Source organism: Typopeltis vanoorti, chromosome 5 (assembly GCF_054136105.1).
Source record: "Typopeltis vanoorti isolate ZY-2024b chromosome 5, IOZ_Tvanoo_1.0, whole genome shotgun sequence".
Lineage (NCBI taxonomy): Eukaryota > Metazoa > Arthropoda > Arachnida > Uropygi > Thelyphonidae > Typopeltis > Typopeltis vanoorti.
This window is the reverse complement of record NC_143553.1, coordinates 171,101,270-171,119,995: the sequence shown is the minus strand read 5'-3', so window position 1 is coordinate 171,119,995 and position 18,726 is coordinate 171,101,270. Positions and strand designations below refer to the sequence as shown.

The 18,726-nt window shown below is 37.2% G+C and overlaps 1 protein-coding gene across 3 annotated transcripts in view; it reads right to left on the bottom strand.

The window, feature by feature from the left end:
- muc (dihydrolipoamide S-acetyltransferase muc) overlaps positions 1-18,413 on the bottom strand; it is a 277,556-nt gene extending 259,143 nt beyond the window's left edge. Inside the window, exons 1-2 of one of the 3 annotated variants that reach the window (XM_090392923.1) lie at positions 18,197-18,413; positions 7,612-7,712 (exon numbers count right to left, since the gene is read on the bottom strand). In XM_090392923.1, coding sequence (XP_090249049.1) covers positions 7,612-7,712; positions 18,197-18,309 — 214 coding nt within the window. In that variant the 5' untranslated portion in view covers positions 18,310-18,413. Of the gene's footprint in view, positions 1-7,611; positions 7,713-17,928; positions 18,065-18,196 lie in introns of those variants that run through there. The other 2 variants (XM_090392924.1, XM_090392925.1) reach the window with 2 other exon arrangements.
- Positions 18,414-18,726: the final 313 nt, after the last annotated feature.

The following is an 18,726-nucleotide window of genomic DNA, read 5'->3' as shown; positions in this document are numbered from 1 at the left end:
GATCAACCTGGTGTATACCAGGTCCCTTGCAGTTGTAAACTGTCTTACTTTGGCCAAACAGGCAGGACAGCGAATATCAGAATTTCTGAACACAAGGACTACATCCGTTTTCACAAGTACAGCCATTCTGGTCTTGCAGACCATGCTCTGGATACACACCACAGAATACGGTGGAAGAAAGCTACAGTAATACACTGTAGCAAATACAAATTTGAAAGACTATTTATGGAATCAGCTTCAGCCCTAAGAAACTCTCCAAACCTCAACAAATTTGGTTGTATGTGACTGCCCCAAATTTGGGAGACTTACATCAGCAGACCTTCAGCCCAACGGCCAAGAATGCCTAGAGGGCACCATCAGGACTTTTAGGAGAATAATAGCTTCATCTCTTCATTCTCAGTTACTGTGCTGTAGTCCCTTTTTTTGTAAGTTTTTTTTGAAAATGGCAACATGACGTTGCCGAAATATCGGAAATATTTATTAAATATTATAATGAATTGACAGTATTTCAAATATAAAGTAATAAGTAGGTCTACTTTCAACAAATACCTAATCTAACTAGGAAAGAGTACCCAGCTTTTAATCTTCTTCGTCAAAACCCAGAAATTCATCTCCAGAACTAAATGAAGAGATACTTGAAACCCCCTTCTAAATCAGAATCTGAGTCCTCATACAACAAATTGTCCTCTGTACCATCCAGTGCATTACTAATGCCACACTTTTTAAATGATTTAACCACTGTCTCAGTTTTCACAGCATCCCATGAAGCTTTGATCCACTCACAAACTTGCAAAATGCTAGCTCTCTTCCCTCTTCCTGATGGCATAACCTCAAAATGTGAAGACTGCATTCAGCTGTTCCACTTCTCCTTCATAAATCCCTTAAATGGTTTATATTAATACAGACATCTAAAGGTTGAAGCTGACTAGTTAGACCTCCTGGAATTACAGCTAACCGAAGTTTTCAATTCCTTGAGTTTATTTTTAACATCTTCTGTTCTGTGAGAATGAAACTGATCCCATACTAGCAGGGCAGGTTTCTTCAACAGTCCACCAGGGCACCTAGACCAAATTTTATCTATCCAGCCTTTTGCGTGAACATGTACAAACACTCCTTTAAGCAGTTTTTCTTTGGGTGGCCCGAAATGCCTCTCTGCAGCCCATGTTCTTTAGCATACACAATCACACGTAGCTTGTATGCAATACTGTAGCAATGCCGATGTTTTTCAGCCATAATTTGCCAAGAAATTTAGAGAAAATTTAATGGCAGATCTGTTGTTTAACAGCTGTGATCGTTGATGACAGCGCATGCGCATCCACTGAACTCTACATAACTGGAATGCTCTCACACACTGCAAGGAAGCAAGAAAGAAATCGCATAACTCGGAACAGAGAAAATTTCCAGAAATGAAAGTAATAAAAAACTGAGTATCGGCATATAAGACGCACCCTGTTTTTCAGACCTATTTTCAAAGAAAAAAAGTGCATCTTATACACCGGCAAATACAGTATATTATTTACTTCAATTTTGCAATAAACTGCCACCTTTATATTTTATAAATATAAGGTGGCTTATATATTTATAACTGCTATAAATATATTTTATAAGATCTCTAAAGGACAATTGTTATTAACTTGCTGAAACACTACTGCTCTGCTAACTGGTGGTAGGAAGTGGATATTAAAATGTGTCTAATCTCCAGAGTAAGGTTTCTGATTTCTGTCCCCTCTCTTCATACATACAGTACAGTTTGGACTATACTGGCTAACATATCATAATTAACTAGGGAGTCAGCAGCTCTTCCACTTGAGGATAAAGCAATTGTACAGGCATTTACTATAGATAATACAAAGGACCAAACATAATGGTGACACATCAGCAGGATTCCTCACCAGTTGGTAAATAATCCTGTTACTTACCCTGCAAGATTATATCTGGAAAGAGTCAAGGTATAACAGCATACAGGAGAGGTCACTATCAAAGCAATTTATTTATTTATTCATATGGAGTTTCCTCCCTTTTTCTCCCCTATCCCTATTGGGGCAAGTTGAGCCCCCTCATGGAGGGTTAAGTATTTATGGCTGTAGATCCGTGTGTGTTCATGGGGCCAGTTTGCCTGCTGGTGGGATGAAAAACGCCAGATAAACTGGTGGAAAAAACCCTACCTCCCACGCCTAACACCGGCTAACTTGGCTATGGCTGAGGAAGATCCTCAAATTCCTCACGTCTTCGACAGAAATCGAACCTGGGACACTCCTTCCCCAGTCATATGGTTGCGAAGCGCACAGCCACTAGGCTAATTGCACAGATATCAAAGCAATGCTTTGAATCAAATCTGGGCACCCTTCATCCACTTCACCCCTGCCTCTGTATGTTTCCGACATTACCAACCATTAATAATAACATGATAAATAACATGACACTGCAGTTTAACAAATCTCCCATAAAATATTGCCAAAAATAATAAAATTATATCAAAAAAATAACAATGATTTGCACACTACTTGCATACAACTAAACCTGATCTGTTATTCCTTACTGAACTTCAAATGGCATCTTTTCAACACCTACAGTTCAGCTTAACTTTTGTCAGATTTGACATTCTATGACAGATTACTAACTATCGAATCCCCCCCCCCTCTCTCTCTCTTTCTCTCTCTCTATATATATATATGATCTGTTCTGGTTTGAGATTTTCTTGTGCTTTCATCTCCTGCCTTCACCACTCTCTCTTAATTCGTCGATGATTACACTCACCACTGTTGTGTCCCAATTTACGATTTCTACTCTAATCTTACAAATTCCTTTTATCTATATTCTTCTAACTTCTATGCCCGAGATTTAACCAAAACTTATACCAATATCTAAGTTATTGCTCCCCGTAGTACCCCTAATATTTGTATTTATACTGCACCTTTTGGGATATTTAGTTTAGGATATTACATACATAAACAAGGAGAAAGAACTCAAATACATCTGAAAGTGTAACTATTGCAGTCTCATTTTGCAGTCATGACACTTAACTCGATTCTCAACTTAAATAAAAAAATTAAACAATATTTTCAAGTGGTTATCAACTGCACCATTTATGTTGTCATAAATAGGGAGAAAGTCAATCTCGAATGTATCTCTTAGTATTTAAATATTATTGCAGTCGTGACTCTTAATCTCTTTAATCAACATTAAATTTCCAGCGTGATTAGGTACGATGATTTTAAGCGGTGCATTGGATTAGCAACATCAGACAACTCTTTTATCATTGAACAAAAGTTTTATTAAGTTTCTAAACATGGTACAATTCAAATACTAAACTAAAATACTTATAGACTAACATTAAATCATTACAAGCAATATGGCTATTTGTGATTATGCAGCCATACACATTAATTCATAAATTCACCTGATGTGAACAAATTAGATCAATTCACACTATCTGATTATTCATACTGAAGTAGATTATCATTCACTGCTAACACATACTTGTGACATTTCAATTATTTTATACATTACATTAGGCATTCAATTCTTAGGATACGTAATTACTTAATTCACACTTGATCTTTCCCAAGCCAATCTCAGCGTTTCCTTTGGCACTACCACAATGCCAAATGGAATGGCCATCAGGATTTATATGTCTCTTTTATTTCAGAAAGTGGGAATGAAGGTAAGAATTATTTCAAATATGCAGTGGAATATCTGAAATCCCTGTCTTCATTTCCACTCCACACAAAATCCCTGACCCTATCAAACAAGTTCAAGATAAAAATTTGTCATACCTTAAATCTCAAATCAAAAACCCACATCTGTACACTTTGGTTACACTACAACTGCAACATCTATTTAAAAAAAAAAAAAGGAAGTTGAACTTTCTGGTTCCTCATTAAGAATACTGAATTTAGCACAACTTCAGTCCTTCCATGTCTCCATCTTTTTCACATTCAGATGGTACCACACTAACATCAGTTGAACATATGGCTGACCTCAGCATCATGCTTCTTTTCTTTAGGAAAGAGAGAAAAAAAAATCAGCCATCAAACTAGTGTCCACTGCCCTCACCTCAGTACACCAATGTAATGGAGAAAGTCATTAATGGCTAACTACTTCACAACCTGGAGGCCCCCAATTAATCAATGATCACCAATATGGATTCTCCACTATTACTTCACAAAAGACCTCTTAACAGCAATCTCTTTTTAACCAAGTTACCATCTTATGATCCCACTCCTGCCCTTTGTGAGTGAATGCCATTTCTTCTCTAGTCATTCATCATACATTATGGTAGACTGTTTCCTCACTGGAAATACTCCAGGGCATTATACTTTCATATACACATTCTTCCTCCTATACAAAACTTTCTCTCATTAACATCAAATTTATCCATAATTTTGCTGATGATAGCATACTCTGTTATTCCTCTTCTTCATTTGAGAATGTTTTTTTTTTTTTATCAACAACTGGGAGGTGGCTAAAGGTGTAGAATTTTCAATTAAGACAGGGTACATGTGGAATTATCGGGCTGGAAAGTATGACAAGCTTAGGAGTTTGATGGGTTCAGTGCCATGGCATGTACAACTGCAAGGACTAGAAGTTGATAGTGCATGGGAGGTAGTTAAGAAGTGCTTGCATGAAGCAATGGCTGACTGTATACCTAGAGTCCGAATAATAAATCAAGTAGGGGTTAAATGGGTGAATAACACCATTAAGCTTGAGTTGCAAAAAAAGAAACAACTATGGAGGGAATTTAAGGAGAAGGGTGACCGGCAGGCACATGAACGGTATAAAGCGCAGGCCAGAAGGGTGACGAGTGTGGTAAGAAAAGCAAAAAAGGATTACGAAAGAACATTGGCCATGCAGGCTAAAGAGAATCCTAAACAGTTTTTTAGATATGTAGCAAGTAAAAGGAAAAATGTACATGGCAGATTGATTTAAAGAATGCCGATGGTAGGGAGGTAACTGAATCAGTTGAGATAGTTGAGTTACTGAGTGAGCACTTTGCAAAAGTATATCATCCAAGTGGTGACATTGCAGAAACGAAAAAACCAGTAGATTATACGGGAATTGTGGTTAATGAAATGGAGGTGAGTAGTCTATTGCATAACCTTAATGTCAATACATCTGTGGGATTGGATGGTATACCAGCTCGTGTTGTACGAGAAGCAGCTAAAGAATTGTCAGTACCCTTGACCATTTTGTTTAATTTGAGTCTCGGGTCTGGGTTAGTCCCGAGCGGGTGGAATGAGGGGAAAATAGTTCCACTGCATAAAGGTGGTTCCAAGACTGCTGTTGTAAATTACCGACCGATTAGCATATCAGGAATCATTGTCAAGGTCTTAGAGAAAATAGTCAAGAGGAAAATACAAGATTGGATAGAAGAAAATGGGATACTGTATCGGGGACAGCATGGTTTTGTGAAGGGTAGGTCATGCCTCAGTAACTTGCTCACGTATTATAACACAGTGACGGCTGAACTGGATAAGGGTAATGGGTTTACGGTGATTCTACTGGACCTTGCCAAGGCCTTTGACAGGATTCCACATGGAATTCTAATCAGTAAATTGCAGCATATGGGAATGGACATAGGGTTGGTGAGATGGATAGGAGGGTGGTTGACGGAGAGATATCAGAGAGTGGTTTACTCGGGAGTAGAGTCCACAAGACGGCCTGTGACTAGTGGTGTGCCACAAGGATCTGTTCTTGGACCACTGCTGTTTAATTTGTTCATAAATGATATAGGAAATGATCTGAGAGGAACAGTTCATTTGTTTGCGGATGATGCGAAGTTGGGTAGGGCAATAGTGAATGCAGATGACGTCAGAATTTTGCAGGATGATTTGGATAGATTGGAGGTCTGGGCTAAGGAGAATGGATGTCAGTTTAATGTGGCAAAATGTAAGGTTATGCATTTTGGGGTGAAAAGATTGGCGGCAGTTTACTGCATTGGTGGAACCCTGCTCCAGGAAATTGATGAGGCACGAGATTTAGGAGTGTTGGTAGATAAGGAATTGAAATTTAGGGGACACATTGCAAAAGTGACCAAAACAGCTCATCAAATCACTTGGTTGCTGAAGAATACGTTGACAAGCAGAGACAAGCAGGTTATTGTTCCTCTCTATCGAGCCTTGATAAGACCCCATCTAGACTACTGTGCTCAGATTTGGTCACCTAGGTTTCTTCTTGATGGGGAGGAGGTGGAGAGGATCCAGAGGCGAGTGACCAAGATGATAGCAGGTCTGTGGAATGAACCATATGAGAACAGGTTGAGGATTTGTGGATTGCAAAAATTGGTTGATAGGCGGAGGAGGGGAGATATGATTGAGACATTCAAATTACTAAAGGGTTTCTATAAAATTAATTCAGAAGATATTTTTGAGAACAGGGCTGGTTGTGGGAGGACTAGGGGACATCCATGGAAACTGGGCAAAAGTGTGGTTAGTAAAGGTGTTAGAGCTGGGTTCTTTACTTTTAGAGTAGTGAATGAGTGGAATGCGCTCCCTGAGTCTGTGGTGGATGCTGTGACAGTGAATGAGTTTAAGGCGAGGTATGATAGATACTGTATGAATGTCAAATAGTTGTGATGAATATGATTTATGGCCTCCCTCGATGAGTCTAATGACTCCCTGGAGTTGCCCGTAATAATAGTAATAATAATAATAATAATATTATTCCTCATATGCAAGATGTCTGAAGATCTATAACATAACAGTGCTGTGTGTAGGCAAGTGATCAGAGAAAAGAAAAGAATCTGTTACTATGTTTCATGAAGAGTTAGGGGTTGTATCCATTGTGGAAAACTGTGTGGGGAAGACTGTTCCAAAGGTATGTGAAATGAAGGAAGATGTTCAGTAAGTTTGAAGCTGAATTGTTAATTAATGCTGAAAAGCAGCTATCCATGTTCATACATGATTAGAGGAAAGTGGAGAAATGATGGTGGCCAGAGCAGCATCCAGGAAATACCTATAGAAAAAAATAACGTAGAAAGAAAACATCATGGAAAAATGACTGGAGACACTGAGAGAGAGAGAAATCCACTAAGTGAAAAGCTCTCTCCTCTGGTTACAGTCAAGCATTTTGAGGGAGGTTTTTGGAGATAAGCTGTGTATGTACACACACACACACACACAAAGATGACTATATCAATGGAATGGGAATGTTGGCAGGACTTTGAGCATATAGTGCTAATATTAGACATCACTTAGCGAAGAGCTTGATAAACCAATGTACTCTAGATTTAAAAAAAAAAGTTTCCAGGTTTAAAATATATAAAAGAAAATGCAATATAGAACTCACATCAATGAAACCAGTGCCATAACTAGCTTTCATGGGCCCCTTTGCAAGATTTTATTTTTGACCCCCCCCCCTTATTTTTGGAAAAAAAATAATAAAAAAACAAATACAATATAAATAGATCAGTTAATTTTTAACTTTAACCAAAACAAAAACGTTATGGAATTGGCCCACGACGGCAAAACTTAAAATGTGAAAATGAAAATATAATACAGATTATTTTTTTAATATCCCATTTCAGGCTCCCTTCGTCCTGGGCCATGTCTGTGTACCACCACCTAGTTATGGCACTGAATGGAACACTATGATTTTTTACATCTTCCTTACCTGAACTAAACGATCGAGAAATCCAAAATAATTTATTCAAGTTATATGATATGTTCTCATAGCCTCTATTTTGATCAGCATTTCTAAAAACATGACTAGACCTGTAAAAACAATTTTAAAAAAATTCAAGATATGAAACATAAGATTTTTGCATGCATTAGAAACATTATATTTGTTTGAATATACAGTATGGCACAAAAAAAAAAAAAAAAAAAAAACTAACTGAAAATGAAAAAAAGTACTGAACTTCGACATCCCTTTCAGTACACAAGCTATGAGATATGCCGTTCGACTATATGCACATTAACTGGTAATTTATTTACGGAATTAACAACGCATACAAAGTAAATTAATTAAAGATAACTTTAATGAATCACTTCTATATTTCGGCAATGTCACATTGCCATCTTCAGGAACATAAAGATATGGTATGTGCACTAAGGAACTAACAAAGCAAATGAGGAAGAAAGTAAGAAACTAATTTTGTTCCTAAAGTCCCAATGGTGCCCTCTTGCGGGCTAATTTGGTAGTCTTGGCAGTTGGGCTGAAGTTCTCATAATGAAAGTCTCCCAAATTTGGGGCAGTTTAATGCACCCAAATTTGTTGAGGTTAGGAACGTTTTTTAGAGCTGCTGAAGATTCTTTGAATAATCTTTCGTATTTAAACTTGCTGCGATGGATTATTTTTGTTTTCTTCCAACGAATTTTATGGTGGGTATCTAAGGCATGGTCTGCCAGCCCAGAGCGGCTGTACTGGTGAAACCGGATGTAGTCTTGGTGTTCTGAAATCCTGATATTTGTTGTTCTGCCTGTTTGGCCAAAGTAGGGCAATTTGCAGCTGCAAGGGACCTGGTATACACCAGGTAGGTCTAGGGGAAGTGGTTGGTCTTTGGTAGAGCGGATAAGGGATGCCAACTTTTTATATGGTCTGTAACAGGAAGTAAGGTCATATTTCTTGAGGATATTAGTTATTTTTTCAGAGGTGCCCTGGATGTAGGGGATAGTGATAGACTTGGTGTAGTCTTTATTGTGGAGGGGGGGGAGGGGGGTTGTGGTTTACAGGTTTTAGTATTTTTTGGATTTTTTTGGGGTTATAGCCATTGGCTAAGAAAGTGTTGAGGATGTGGTTTAGTTCACCAGTACAGCCGCTCTGGGCTGGCAGACCATGCCTTAGATACCCACCATAAAATTCGTTGGAAGAAAACAAAAATTATCCATCGCAGCAAGTTTAAATACGAAAGATTATTCAAAGAATCTTCAGCAGCACTAAAAAACGTTCCTAACCTCAACAAATTTGGATGCATGAAACTGCCCCAAACTCAAGAATGGGTGCATCAGGATATGATACTCTATAGAGGCCAACATGGTTTTGTTAAAGGTAGATCCTGCCTTAGCAATCTATTAACTTTTCATAATAGAATGACATCTGAGTTGGACAAAGGAACTGGCTACACAGTGGTACTTCTGGATATTGCTAAGGCTTTTGACAGGATACCCCATGGAACACTGTTATGCAAATTGGAGCAGATGGGAATAGATACTAAATTGGTGATATGGATAGGAGAATGGCTCAGGGAGAGATACCAGAAGGTGGTGTATGGTGGAGCCGAGTCCAGGATGAGGCAGGTGACCAGTAGTGTGCTTGGGCCATTGTTGTTTAATTTGTATATAAATGATATAGGAAATGGCTTACAGGGAGATATTCAGTTGTTTGCTGATGATGCAAAGTTGAGTAGTGCAATAAAAAATCAAGCTGATGTTGAAAGTTTGCAGGATGATTTAAATAAGCTGGTAGAATGGGCAAAAGATAATGGATGTCAGTTCAATGTGGAAAAGTGTAAAGTCATGCATTTTGGGATTAAAAGATTACCAGCTGTGTTCTACATTGATGGAACAGTACTCCAAGAGATTGATGAGGCTAGGGACTTAGGGGTGTTGGTAGATAGGGAGATGAAGTTCAGAGGACACATTGCTAAGGTGTCCAAGATTGCACATAGGATTACTTGGTTGTTGAGAAACACACTGACATCCAGAGATAAAGAGGTTATTATTCCCCTTTATAAAGCATTGATACTTCCACATTTGGATTACTGTGCTCAGGTCTGGTCACCTGGATTCCTTGGAGATGAGGAGGCTGTGGAGAGGGTTCAGAGAAAAGTGACCAAGTTGGTGAGTGATGTAAAAAATGCTCCCTACATTGATAGATTGAGAGCTTGTGAATTGCAGAGGTTGGTTGATAGGTGGAGAAGAGGGAATATGATAGAAACATTTAAATTATTGAAAGGTTTTTATAGGATTGATGCAGGGGAAATGTTTCAGCTGTTTGATAGTGATGGAAGAACAAGAGGTCATCCCTGGAAATTAAAGAAGAGTGTGGTTAACAAGGATGTCAGAACAAGTTTCTTTTTGCTGGAGGGTGGTGAATGAGTGGAATTCATTGCCTGACTTAGTTGTGAGCTCTTCGTCTGTAAATGAATTCAAGAAGAGATATAACAGATATTGTTTTGCTAGTTTGGGTCTCCCCCCGACGAGCCTACTGACTCCATGGAGATACCCATAATAATAATAATAATAATAATAATTACATTTAGTTGTAGCAACGATGCTGACATTGGTGTTGTATTGTTGAGCTTTATTTTCATTCATATGGAGTTGGTCACTGTTTTCGTAAGCATGCCACTAGGAATAGAATCACCATTTCCTTAATTGAGAGGTTCCAACATACTGGGAGTGTTCTGCTGCAATGCAAAGGGCATTTGGGGAGACCACAAACTGTTAACACAAATGAGAATCACGCTGTGTGCTGAAACAAGTGTTACAGTCTCCGAAATGCAATCAACAATAAACAGCAATAAAACTTGGGATACCGAGGCAGTCACTACAGAGAATCCTTAAAGAGCCTGGTGCCTTTTCATATGTCATTCAGGTGGGTCAGTGTTAAACAGCCATGGATTATGCTACATGGCAGGAATACTATGTGCATGTGCTGCTGAATGTCTATGAAGATCCATTCTTGCTGCATGTCTGGTTCTAAAATGAAGGACATTTCCATCTAAGCGGTCATGTAAACAGAGGGACCTCCTGGTTTCTTGGTTTCGCCAGACCTGAATTTGTCCAAGAGAAACCTCTTCACAGTGAAAAGGTCACTGCATGGTGTACAGTTTCTGGCCATGGCATAATTGGACCCTACTTCATTGAAGAGAGTTGTGTAACTGTGACCTTGAATAGCAAACACTACATTGAGAATGTGTTGGTTCTGCTCACCCAGGATTTGCATAGATGTCATGCAAAAAACATTCCATATTGTGCACAGGTATTCCAACAGGATGGAGCAACCTGGCAAATATCGCATGGTTCTAGAGCCTATTTAGTAGAACACCCCCCCCCAGGAGACTCATTTCAAGTTTCACAGAGTTCCCTTCACATTCTCCTGATCTTGCATCACTTTATGCCTTCATTTGGGATATGCTGAAAGAATACCCATTCCTTCAAATCTTAATGAACTAAGGAATAAAATTACACGATATGTCTAACAGATGTCCCAACCTTCTCCAAGATGACAGAGAACCTTCAGCACTATGAAACCTGTCTTGAAAGACAAGGTGCCCATTTTGAGCACATAATCTACGATTATTAATATAGGTATTATTTCTGGGAAAACTCCCATGTTACTCCTCTAAGTAAACATTATTTTTATGACTATTTAGCCTATTTTTGTTTAGGAGTACCCCTTTTTTTATAATGTTATTGGCTTTTTACTCAAATTTTAGGGCATTACTGATGTTTTATATACACAGATATATGAAGAATATATAGGAAGAAAAATTCAGACATACCTTTATAGGATGTTGCTGGCTGTCTTCATTTTCAGCGGCATCCCAGAGTATGGCGATAAACATTCATCTGAAGGATGGAAGTATGACTGAAAGGAAGGGTGGTTGGAAAATTATTGGTGAGGTGATAGGTATGTGAACTTTTTTTGAAAAACCAGAGTTTTTTTTTTTAAATTATTAAAGGTGGGCAGAGAATACTTTGAGATGAGGTGAAAATAGAAATTTTGGGGAAGGAGAAGGATATTATGGGATAAGATCAAGGGTGGGAGAACAGGGTGTGAGCAGTTTCGACAATGCATCATCTTCAGAGCTCATGGGGGGGAAGTAGAGGCTATGTCTTGCCGGCTTGGTGTTTCTATCTCTGATATATCTGTATTCGTGACCTAATTTTTATGTTATGGAGCTTCCAAATCTGGGAAATTATATAGGGCCAGTGGGCGTTTATTGAGTTTTTGGCACATTTTATAGCTATCATTTCTAATATTCTAAGCATTGTTTCATTTTTCTGTATATCTACAGAATGACCTTGTCGATTTGTGGGATGAAAAAAAAACCGGGTTTTTCAAAAAAGTTCACAACCTCTTGCCTCACCAATAATTTTCAAACCCCCCCCTCCTTCTATTCAGTCATACTTCCATCCTTCAAACAGCAGATGAATGTTTACTGCCATACGCCGGAATGCCACTGAAAATGAAGACGGCCAGCATCATCCTATAAAGGTATGTCCGAATTTTTCTTCCTATATATTCTTCATATATAGGAAGAAAATTTTCTATGTAAAACATCAGTAATGCCCTAAACTTTGAGTAAAAAGCCAATAACATTATAAAAAAGGATATCCTAAACAAAATAGGCTAAATAGCCATAAAAATAATACCATTGTTAATGTTTCGTGCAACCAAGATTCCACCAATAGTTGGGGATGTACATATTATCATGTGTAAACATATATTTCTTTGTTAATAAACCCATTTACTCCACAACATATATCAGTGCAGTTATATAAAAAAAAAAAAAAAAAAAAAAAAAAAACAGCTAACACCTTTTTGTTCCTGTATAGGGAGTAGTAGGCGAGGCTGTTTTTTAGCCCTATCTAACTTTTGGGGACTGAGTTCCCAAAATCTCCACTGGTAGCCAATCAGAGATAGTTCGCCCAAGGCTATCATTAATTAATCGGCACGCAGTGAAGAAGGTGGCTAGTAAGTGCCACCATCTGGTGGTCCCTAAGCTCAGTAGAAGTGCCGTTTACACTCTATGGCGCTTGACCGCACGACGAAAGGTGTTCGAATCTAGCCATTGCAGTTATTCAGTATTGTTTTTTTTTTTTTTTTTTTTTTTTGCATCATACTGTATAACATAAGTAGTAACTAAATACAGAACATCATATCAGTCTTTTTGTCTGAAAGCAGGTTTCTTTCCCTAATCCCTTTTATTTCTTAATTATAAAACCAAGTTCAATGAACCTATAGCTCTTAGCAGGAAAGATATAATACAAATACATTTTTCTAAGACTCAGACCAGTACTAACATTTAAAGCAGTGTGAAATAAGTTTTCGTTTCTGTAGGTACAGCTTCCATGATAAACTGTGTAAAAATCCAAAATCATAGATAAAACAAGGTGAGGAAAAAAACTTAAAACATTGTGCAGCATGTCTAATTCACAATAGCAACTAAAATGAGACCAAATAAAGAGGCCTGTGAGAAAAGGGTCATCACCAAGACAAGTTTTCAATTACAAAAAAAAAAAAAAATCCACACTTTTCTTAAGTAACTGAAAGCTTGACTTGTTGATGAGCTTTTCATCTGAAAGTGACTTAAATGGTTTCACATGGAGGTGGCAGAGTTTGTTTGTTTTTTCCTTCCAAAAACTTGAGTTTTTCATCCTGTAAAACAGGCAAATGCCAGAACACACACACAATATACAGACATTGGAGACTACAGGATTAACTACCCTATTCAGTTGGCTTTGAAAGACTGAATGGCATGGTACACGTCTATGTATAAGCATTAAACAGAACAGAATGCAAGAAAGGTTGTAAATCTACTATAGAATATCAATAATTAAACGACCAAGAGTTTAGATTATCTAAGAAACTCAGATTATCTAATCTGCTCAGCCTACCAAGCCTAGTTGGCTGAATGAACAACAGATATCTGGTGTAAATTTAAGAATTTTAAATTAATTTAAACAACTGATTTAAATTCATTTATTATTATTATTATTATTATTACATAACACCTCTAGGGAGTCCAAAGAATCATCAACTTGCTCTACAACTCTCCATCTCCACCACTCTACCAGCTGCAACTACCTTCATTATCTACACCAACGCCATCTACCGCCAACCTCCACCACTAGTATTTTCACAAACAAACATCTATGCCCATGGCGGGATTCGAACCCGCCATGGGCATGGAGCTGATATGCTAACCACTCGGCCAACCAGGCAGTTAACTTACATGAAACTGATTTAATAATGGCATGTCGTTTAGCATCATGTTATATCAGTTTTTGTATGTCTCCCACTCCAAAAAGGTTGTAAACATACAGTACGTTAACAGCGTGAGTGGTTTTTTTTTCTTTCTTTCTTTTGTATTTTTTGAATAATTTTTTTACGTTAACCTGCTCTCAACTCCAAACATGGAACTTTTCAAGTCACTCCTAGCATCCGCTAAGCAGGGATAGTAGACTCACACAGGCGATGAAATTCATCTCCTGCCTAAAGACATTCACAGACACAATGGGATTTTCATTCATATTGGAAATACATGGACATACGTTCATGGCCACAGCGGGATTTGAACCCACTGCCTGTTGGTTAGAGAGCAAACACACTAATTATTTGGCCAACCAGGCTAGTGATGGTTCTGTTTTAAATGTTCAGATGGAGAACATCATCGATTTAAGAAAGAGGAAACAAAATCGTCCAAATGATTTGCAAAGTTAGAAAAAACAAGGAGAATATATATAAAATTAACACACTGAAATTAATTTAGTGCAAAAGAGTGCAAGAATCAATGAGACAGACTACATAAGCTGCTTAAGAGTTGTGAACAAGAGAGTGAAGTAGTTGATTGCATGGAGAATGGGTGTGTGTGAAATGAACATGTTGCCAGATTGATAGTGAACTCCCAACATAAAGAGAATTTAAGATGAGGTATAATAGGCATATTATGGAAATGGGCCTATTTAGAAGAGAAGTTGAGTGATGGACCACCATACTAATGAACTGGATTCCAAAAGAAGGGAAACGAGGCCAAGGATGTCCTAAAAGAAGATGGCGTGATGAACTGTCAAATTTTATTGGGAAAAATTATTTAACCATTGCCAAGAACAGAGAAAGGTGGAAAGAACTGGAGGAGGCCTTCGTCCAGCAGTGGACAGAAAATGACTGAAAAGAAAAAGAAGAATAGGTATTATGTGCAGAATACAAAAAACCTCCTGCAATAAATTTAGGAGGTTTAATAAAAATAAACGTGCATTTAGATAAACTCTGCCATAGGTGGAGCTTATGCTCGTCCCTATACCAGTCCTAAGCCCAGGTAAAAGAGGAAGGTTGAGCGATGAGCTAATCACCCATCCACATAAGCTCTTGATTCAAATCCCTGATTACAGAAACCATGAGTAAAGCAAGAAATCCCTTGGGACAGAGTGTTATGACCTGTGGCTCCCCAACAGATGACTATTTACAGGACTTTGGAGAGGAGCCAACTACTATGATGCAGATGGAGTAAAGCCATACGGAACCTCACTTGTGGATGAGGTCAATTACTAATTCTAAAATTAAACTTAAAATCAGAACATGGAGCATTCACACAATGTATCAAATTGGAAAAACAAGGCAGATAGTCAACAAAATTAGTAAATACAGTATTGATATGTTAGGAATTACTGAAATAAGATGGACAGGCTTTGGTGAGATAAGAACAACCAACAAATACTGCATATTATATTCTGGAGATGATGAAAGACATGATCATCATCTCCATGCAGTGATTGTAAGTGAGAAAGCAATGAAAAGTCTGATGGAATGGCATCCAGTAAATAATCGAATAATTAAAGCTAGATTTTTCTCCAGGTTTCATGAAATTGAACATCGTACAAGCATATGTACCCACAAATGATGCTGAAGAAAAGGAGAAAGCCCAATTCTATGATCAACTCAAAAAAAAAAAAAAAGTGACAAAGTTCCTAAACACAACTTATTAATTTTGATGGGAGAAATGAACAATAAAGCAGGAAAAAGAAGATGGAGGATGAACATGCTATAGGAAACAAAGTGGTGAACAAAATGAAAATGGAGAACTTTTTACATCCTTCTGTGAATTAAATAACCACATCATAGGAGGTTATTTAAAGAAATAACCTCCTATGGAAAAACATATTAATGGAAAAACAAAAACCAGATTGATCACATTGCTTTATGTAATACTTTCAAGAGGACATTACAAGATGTAAGGGTCAAAAGAGGAGCTGATGTAGCTTCAGACCATTTTCTGCTAACTGCAGTAGTCAAATTAAAGCTAGCAAGAAATTCAAAACTAAGAAAGAATAATAAAATTAAATATAACATTGATAAACTGAAGGAAAAGAAAACAAAAGAGAAATTTACCAAGAACTGAAGAATAGATTCTCAGTTTTGAAAGAATCAAATGAAAATGATGAGGAAAATAAGATTGAAGCCAACTCGGAAAAGTGTAAAGAAGTCTTCAACAAAACTGCAGAAGATATTTTAGGAGTGGCAAGTGGGAAGTCACACAAAGAATGAATTACAGGAAATGCGTTAAAACTAATTGAAAAAAGGAAGAAGATAAAAGAGAAAACAAATAACTCTAAGTCAGAAAGATTACAAGAATATAATAATTAATATTATTATTACATGATGCCCCCAGGGAGTCAAAGGACTCATCGTGGAGGGCACTCTACTCTACTTCACATAATACATCTCACCCTCTCCACTACCATTTAATTCTCCTACTACAACACTACTACCATCAATGCTATCTATTGCCCATCATCATCATCACCAACAGCAGCATTTTTTGTCCATAAATTGCATATGCTCTGAAGGCCGATTTATCTGTATGTAAGATGTTGGGCTAAAGTTCTAAGGTGAGTGCTTGCCAGATTTGAGGTAATTTCATGCAACCAAATTTGAAGTTCAGATATTTTCTTATGGCTGAAGCAGACTCCAAGAAAAGTTTTTCATATCTGAATTTGCAAGAAATTATATTCTTGTTTACTCTTTTATCCAAGTGCATGCAAAGAAAGTTTGCACATCAAGCATCTTCATGACTAGGATACTGGCATATAAAGGCTAATGAGGCTTCACTTGCAAACTTTGTTTGCTTATGGATAAACAATTAGACAGGAATTTGATTTCCTGGCAAGTTTAATTTAATTTATAACCAAGTGAAAAAACTTTCTATGGTATATAAAGGGTTCTTACAGTATAGATAAAGGGGAAATTTTGCAGCTCAGAGCCGCAAGAGAGAAAACTGGCAATCATCTGTGGAATCTGAATAAGAGTGTGGCAAGGAAGAATGCAAGGTCAAGGTTCTTTTCATAGCGAATGAATGGAATAAGCTGCCAGGGGATATTGTGAGTGCATCATCAGTGGATGGTTTTCAGAAGAGATATGATCAATATCATAAAATTATACCCATATATATATATATATATATATATATATATATTTGTCTCTCAGATGTGTGTGGTCTTGGATGTTGGTTGGGGAGATGGTAGCACTTGACCAACCAGGCTGGCATTTAATAATCTTCATTATTTTCTTTAGTGTTTCTAAAATTTATCAATTTTTTTTAAATAAGGAGTGAAACAATTGTTTTTATTCGTTTCTATACTCTATACACCAGCAGTATTTGGGGAAAATGCAATCCCCACCACATCTTTTTTTAACGTTCAGCACAACATAATTTTCATGTATAATATATATTTGTCTCTCACACATGAAAAGATGTAAAACAGTACATTAGTACCATAAGTACGCTATGGAATTTTATCTTTTTTTAATTATTTTATTTTTTGTATATTTTACAGCCAGAAAACTCTGCTCTAGAGATCAAACAGTGAGCTTCTTCAAGCCACTTCAGGCCTCTAAAGTGGTCTCAGATGTTGGTTGGGGAGATGGTAGCACTTGACCAACCAGGCTGGCATTTAATAATCTTTATTATTATTTTCTTCAGTGTTTCTAAAATTTATTAATTTTTTTAAATAAGGAGTGAAACAATTGTTTTTGTTCGTTTCTATACACCACCAGTATTTGGGGAAAATGCAATCCCCACCACATACATCTTTTTTTAACGTTGAGCACAACATAATTTTCATGTATAATAGCATGCAACTGAATGATTGGTCTCATGAAAATTCTCGGGTTGGGGATATTATTTACTTCAACTCTCAATGTCGTTATTTAGGATTCAAATTAAAATCTTTAATTTGAGCCAGGTAATGGGAAAGTAAACACCTGATTAAGCGTACTGAGGTTTCTCTTACGCCCTCTGTTCATCTGAAAAGGCTTCATCCTCTAAATCGACACCAAGCTCCCGGCATTTACAATTTCTACTATATGATGTAAACACCTCTTCGGTTTGCACACGAGTAAAGTACCTGCACATCTCATTATTTTAATTACTGGATTCTCTCAAAAATGAATCCGTAACTATACTGTTCAATTACGCTTCCTAAAATATGTTTTCATTATGAAACTCAAGTTTCGGTTAATACTGACCAACCTTTTATACCTGTATAGGCACATGGAGCACCTAGAAAAAACCTGAAATCTCTTCACCGGAACACGCAAGAAAATTTTTACACCTTCTCTCATTAAACATCCTGTGTTTAGCATCTTAACAGATAAATGGGAACCGTCGTATTACCAATACAACCTTGTTTACAACATTACAAAAGGTTATAAAAGTGTATCACACATACACCACAAGGTCGCAGAAAATCAACGAATAATGTAAGGAACGAGTAAAGTGATCATATCCCAGAACCCATGGGAACTTCCAGATTTAAAAAATAATAATAAATAATAAAGAAATTTAAAACATAATAAATAAAATAAAATAACAACGCAGTAAAACAGAAATGTATAAAAAAAGAGATTAAAGTGGAGATGAGTGATCCCTATCCACGTTTAATCTCCAGTATGAGACTGACATTTCTTACAACAGAAATATCAGTCTCACAAGTGTTGCTAAGTGTTTCTTACCTAAAGAAACACTTAGCAAGGCGCTTTATTAGCTTCTAAGATTTACCT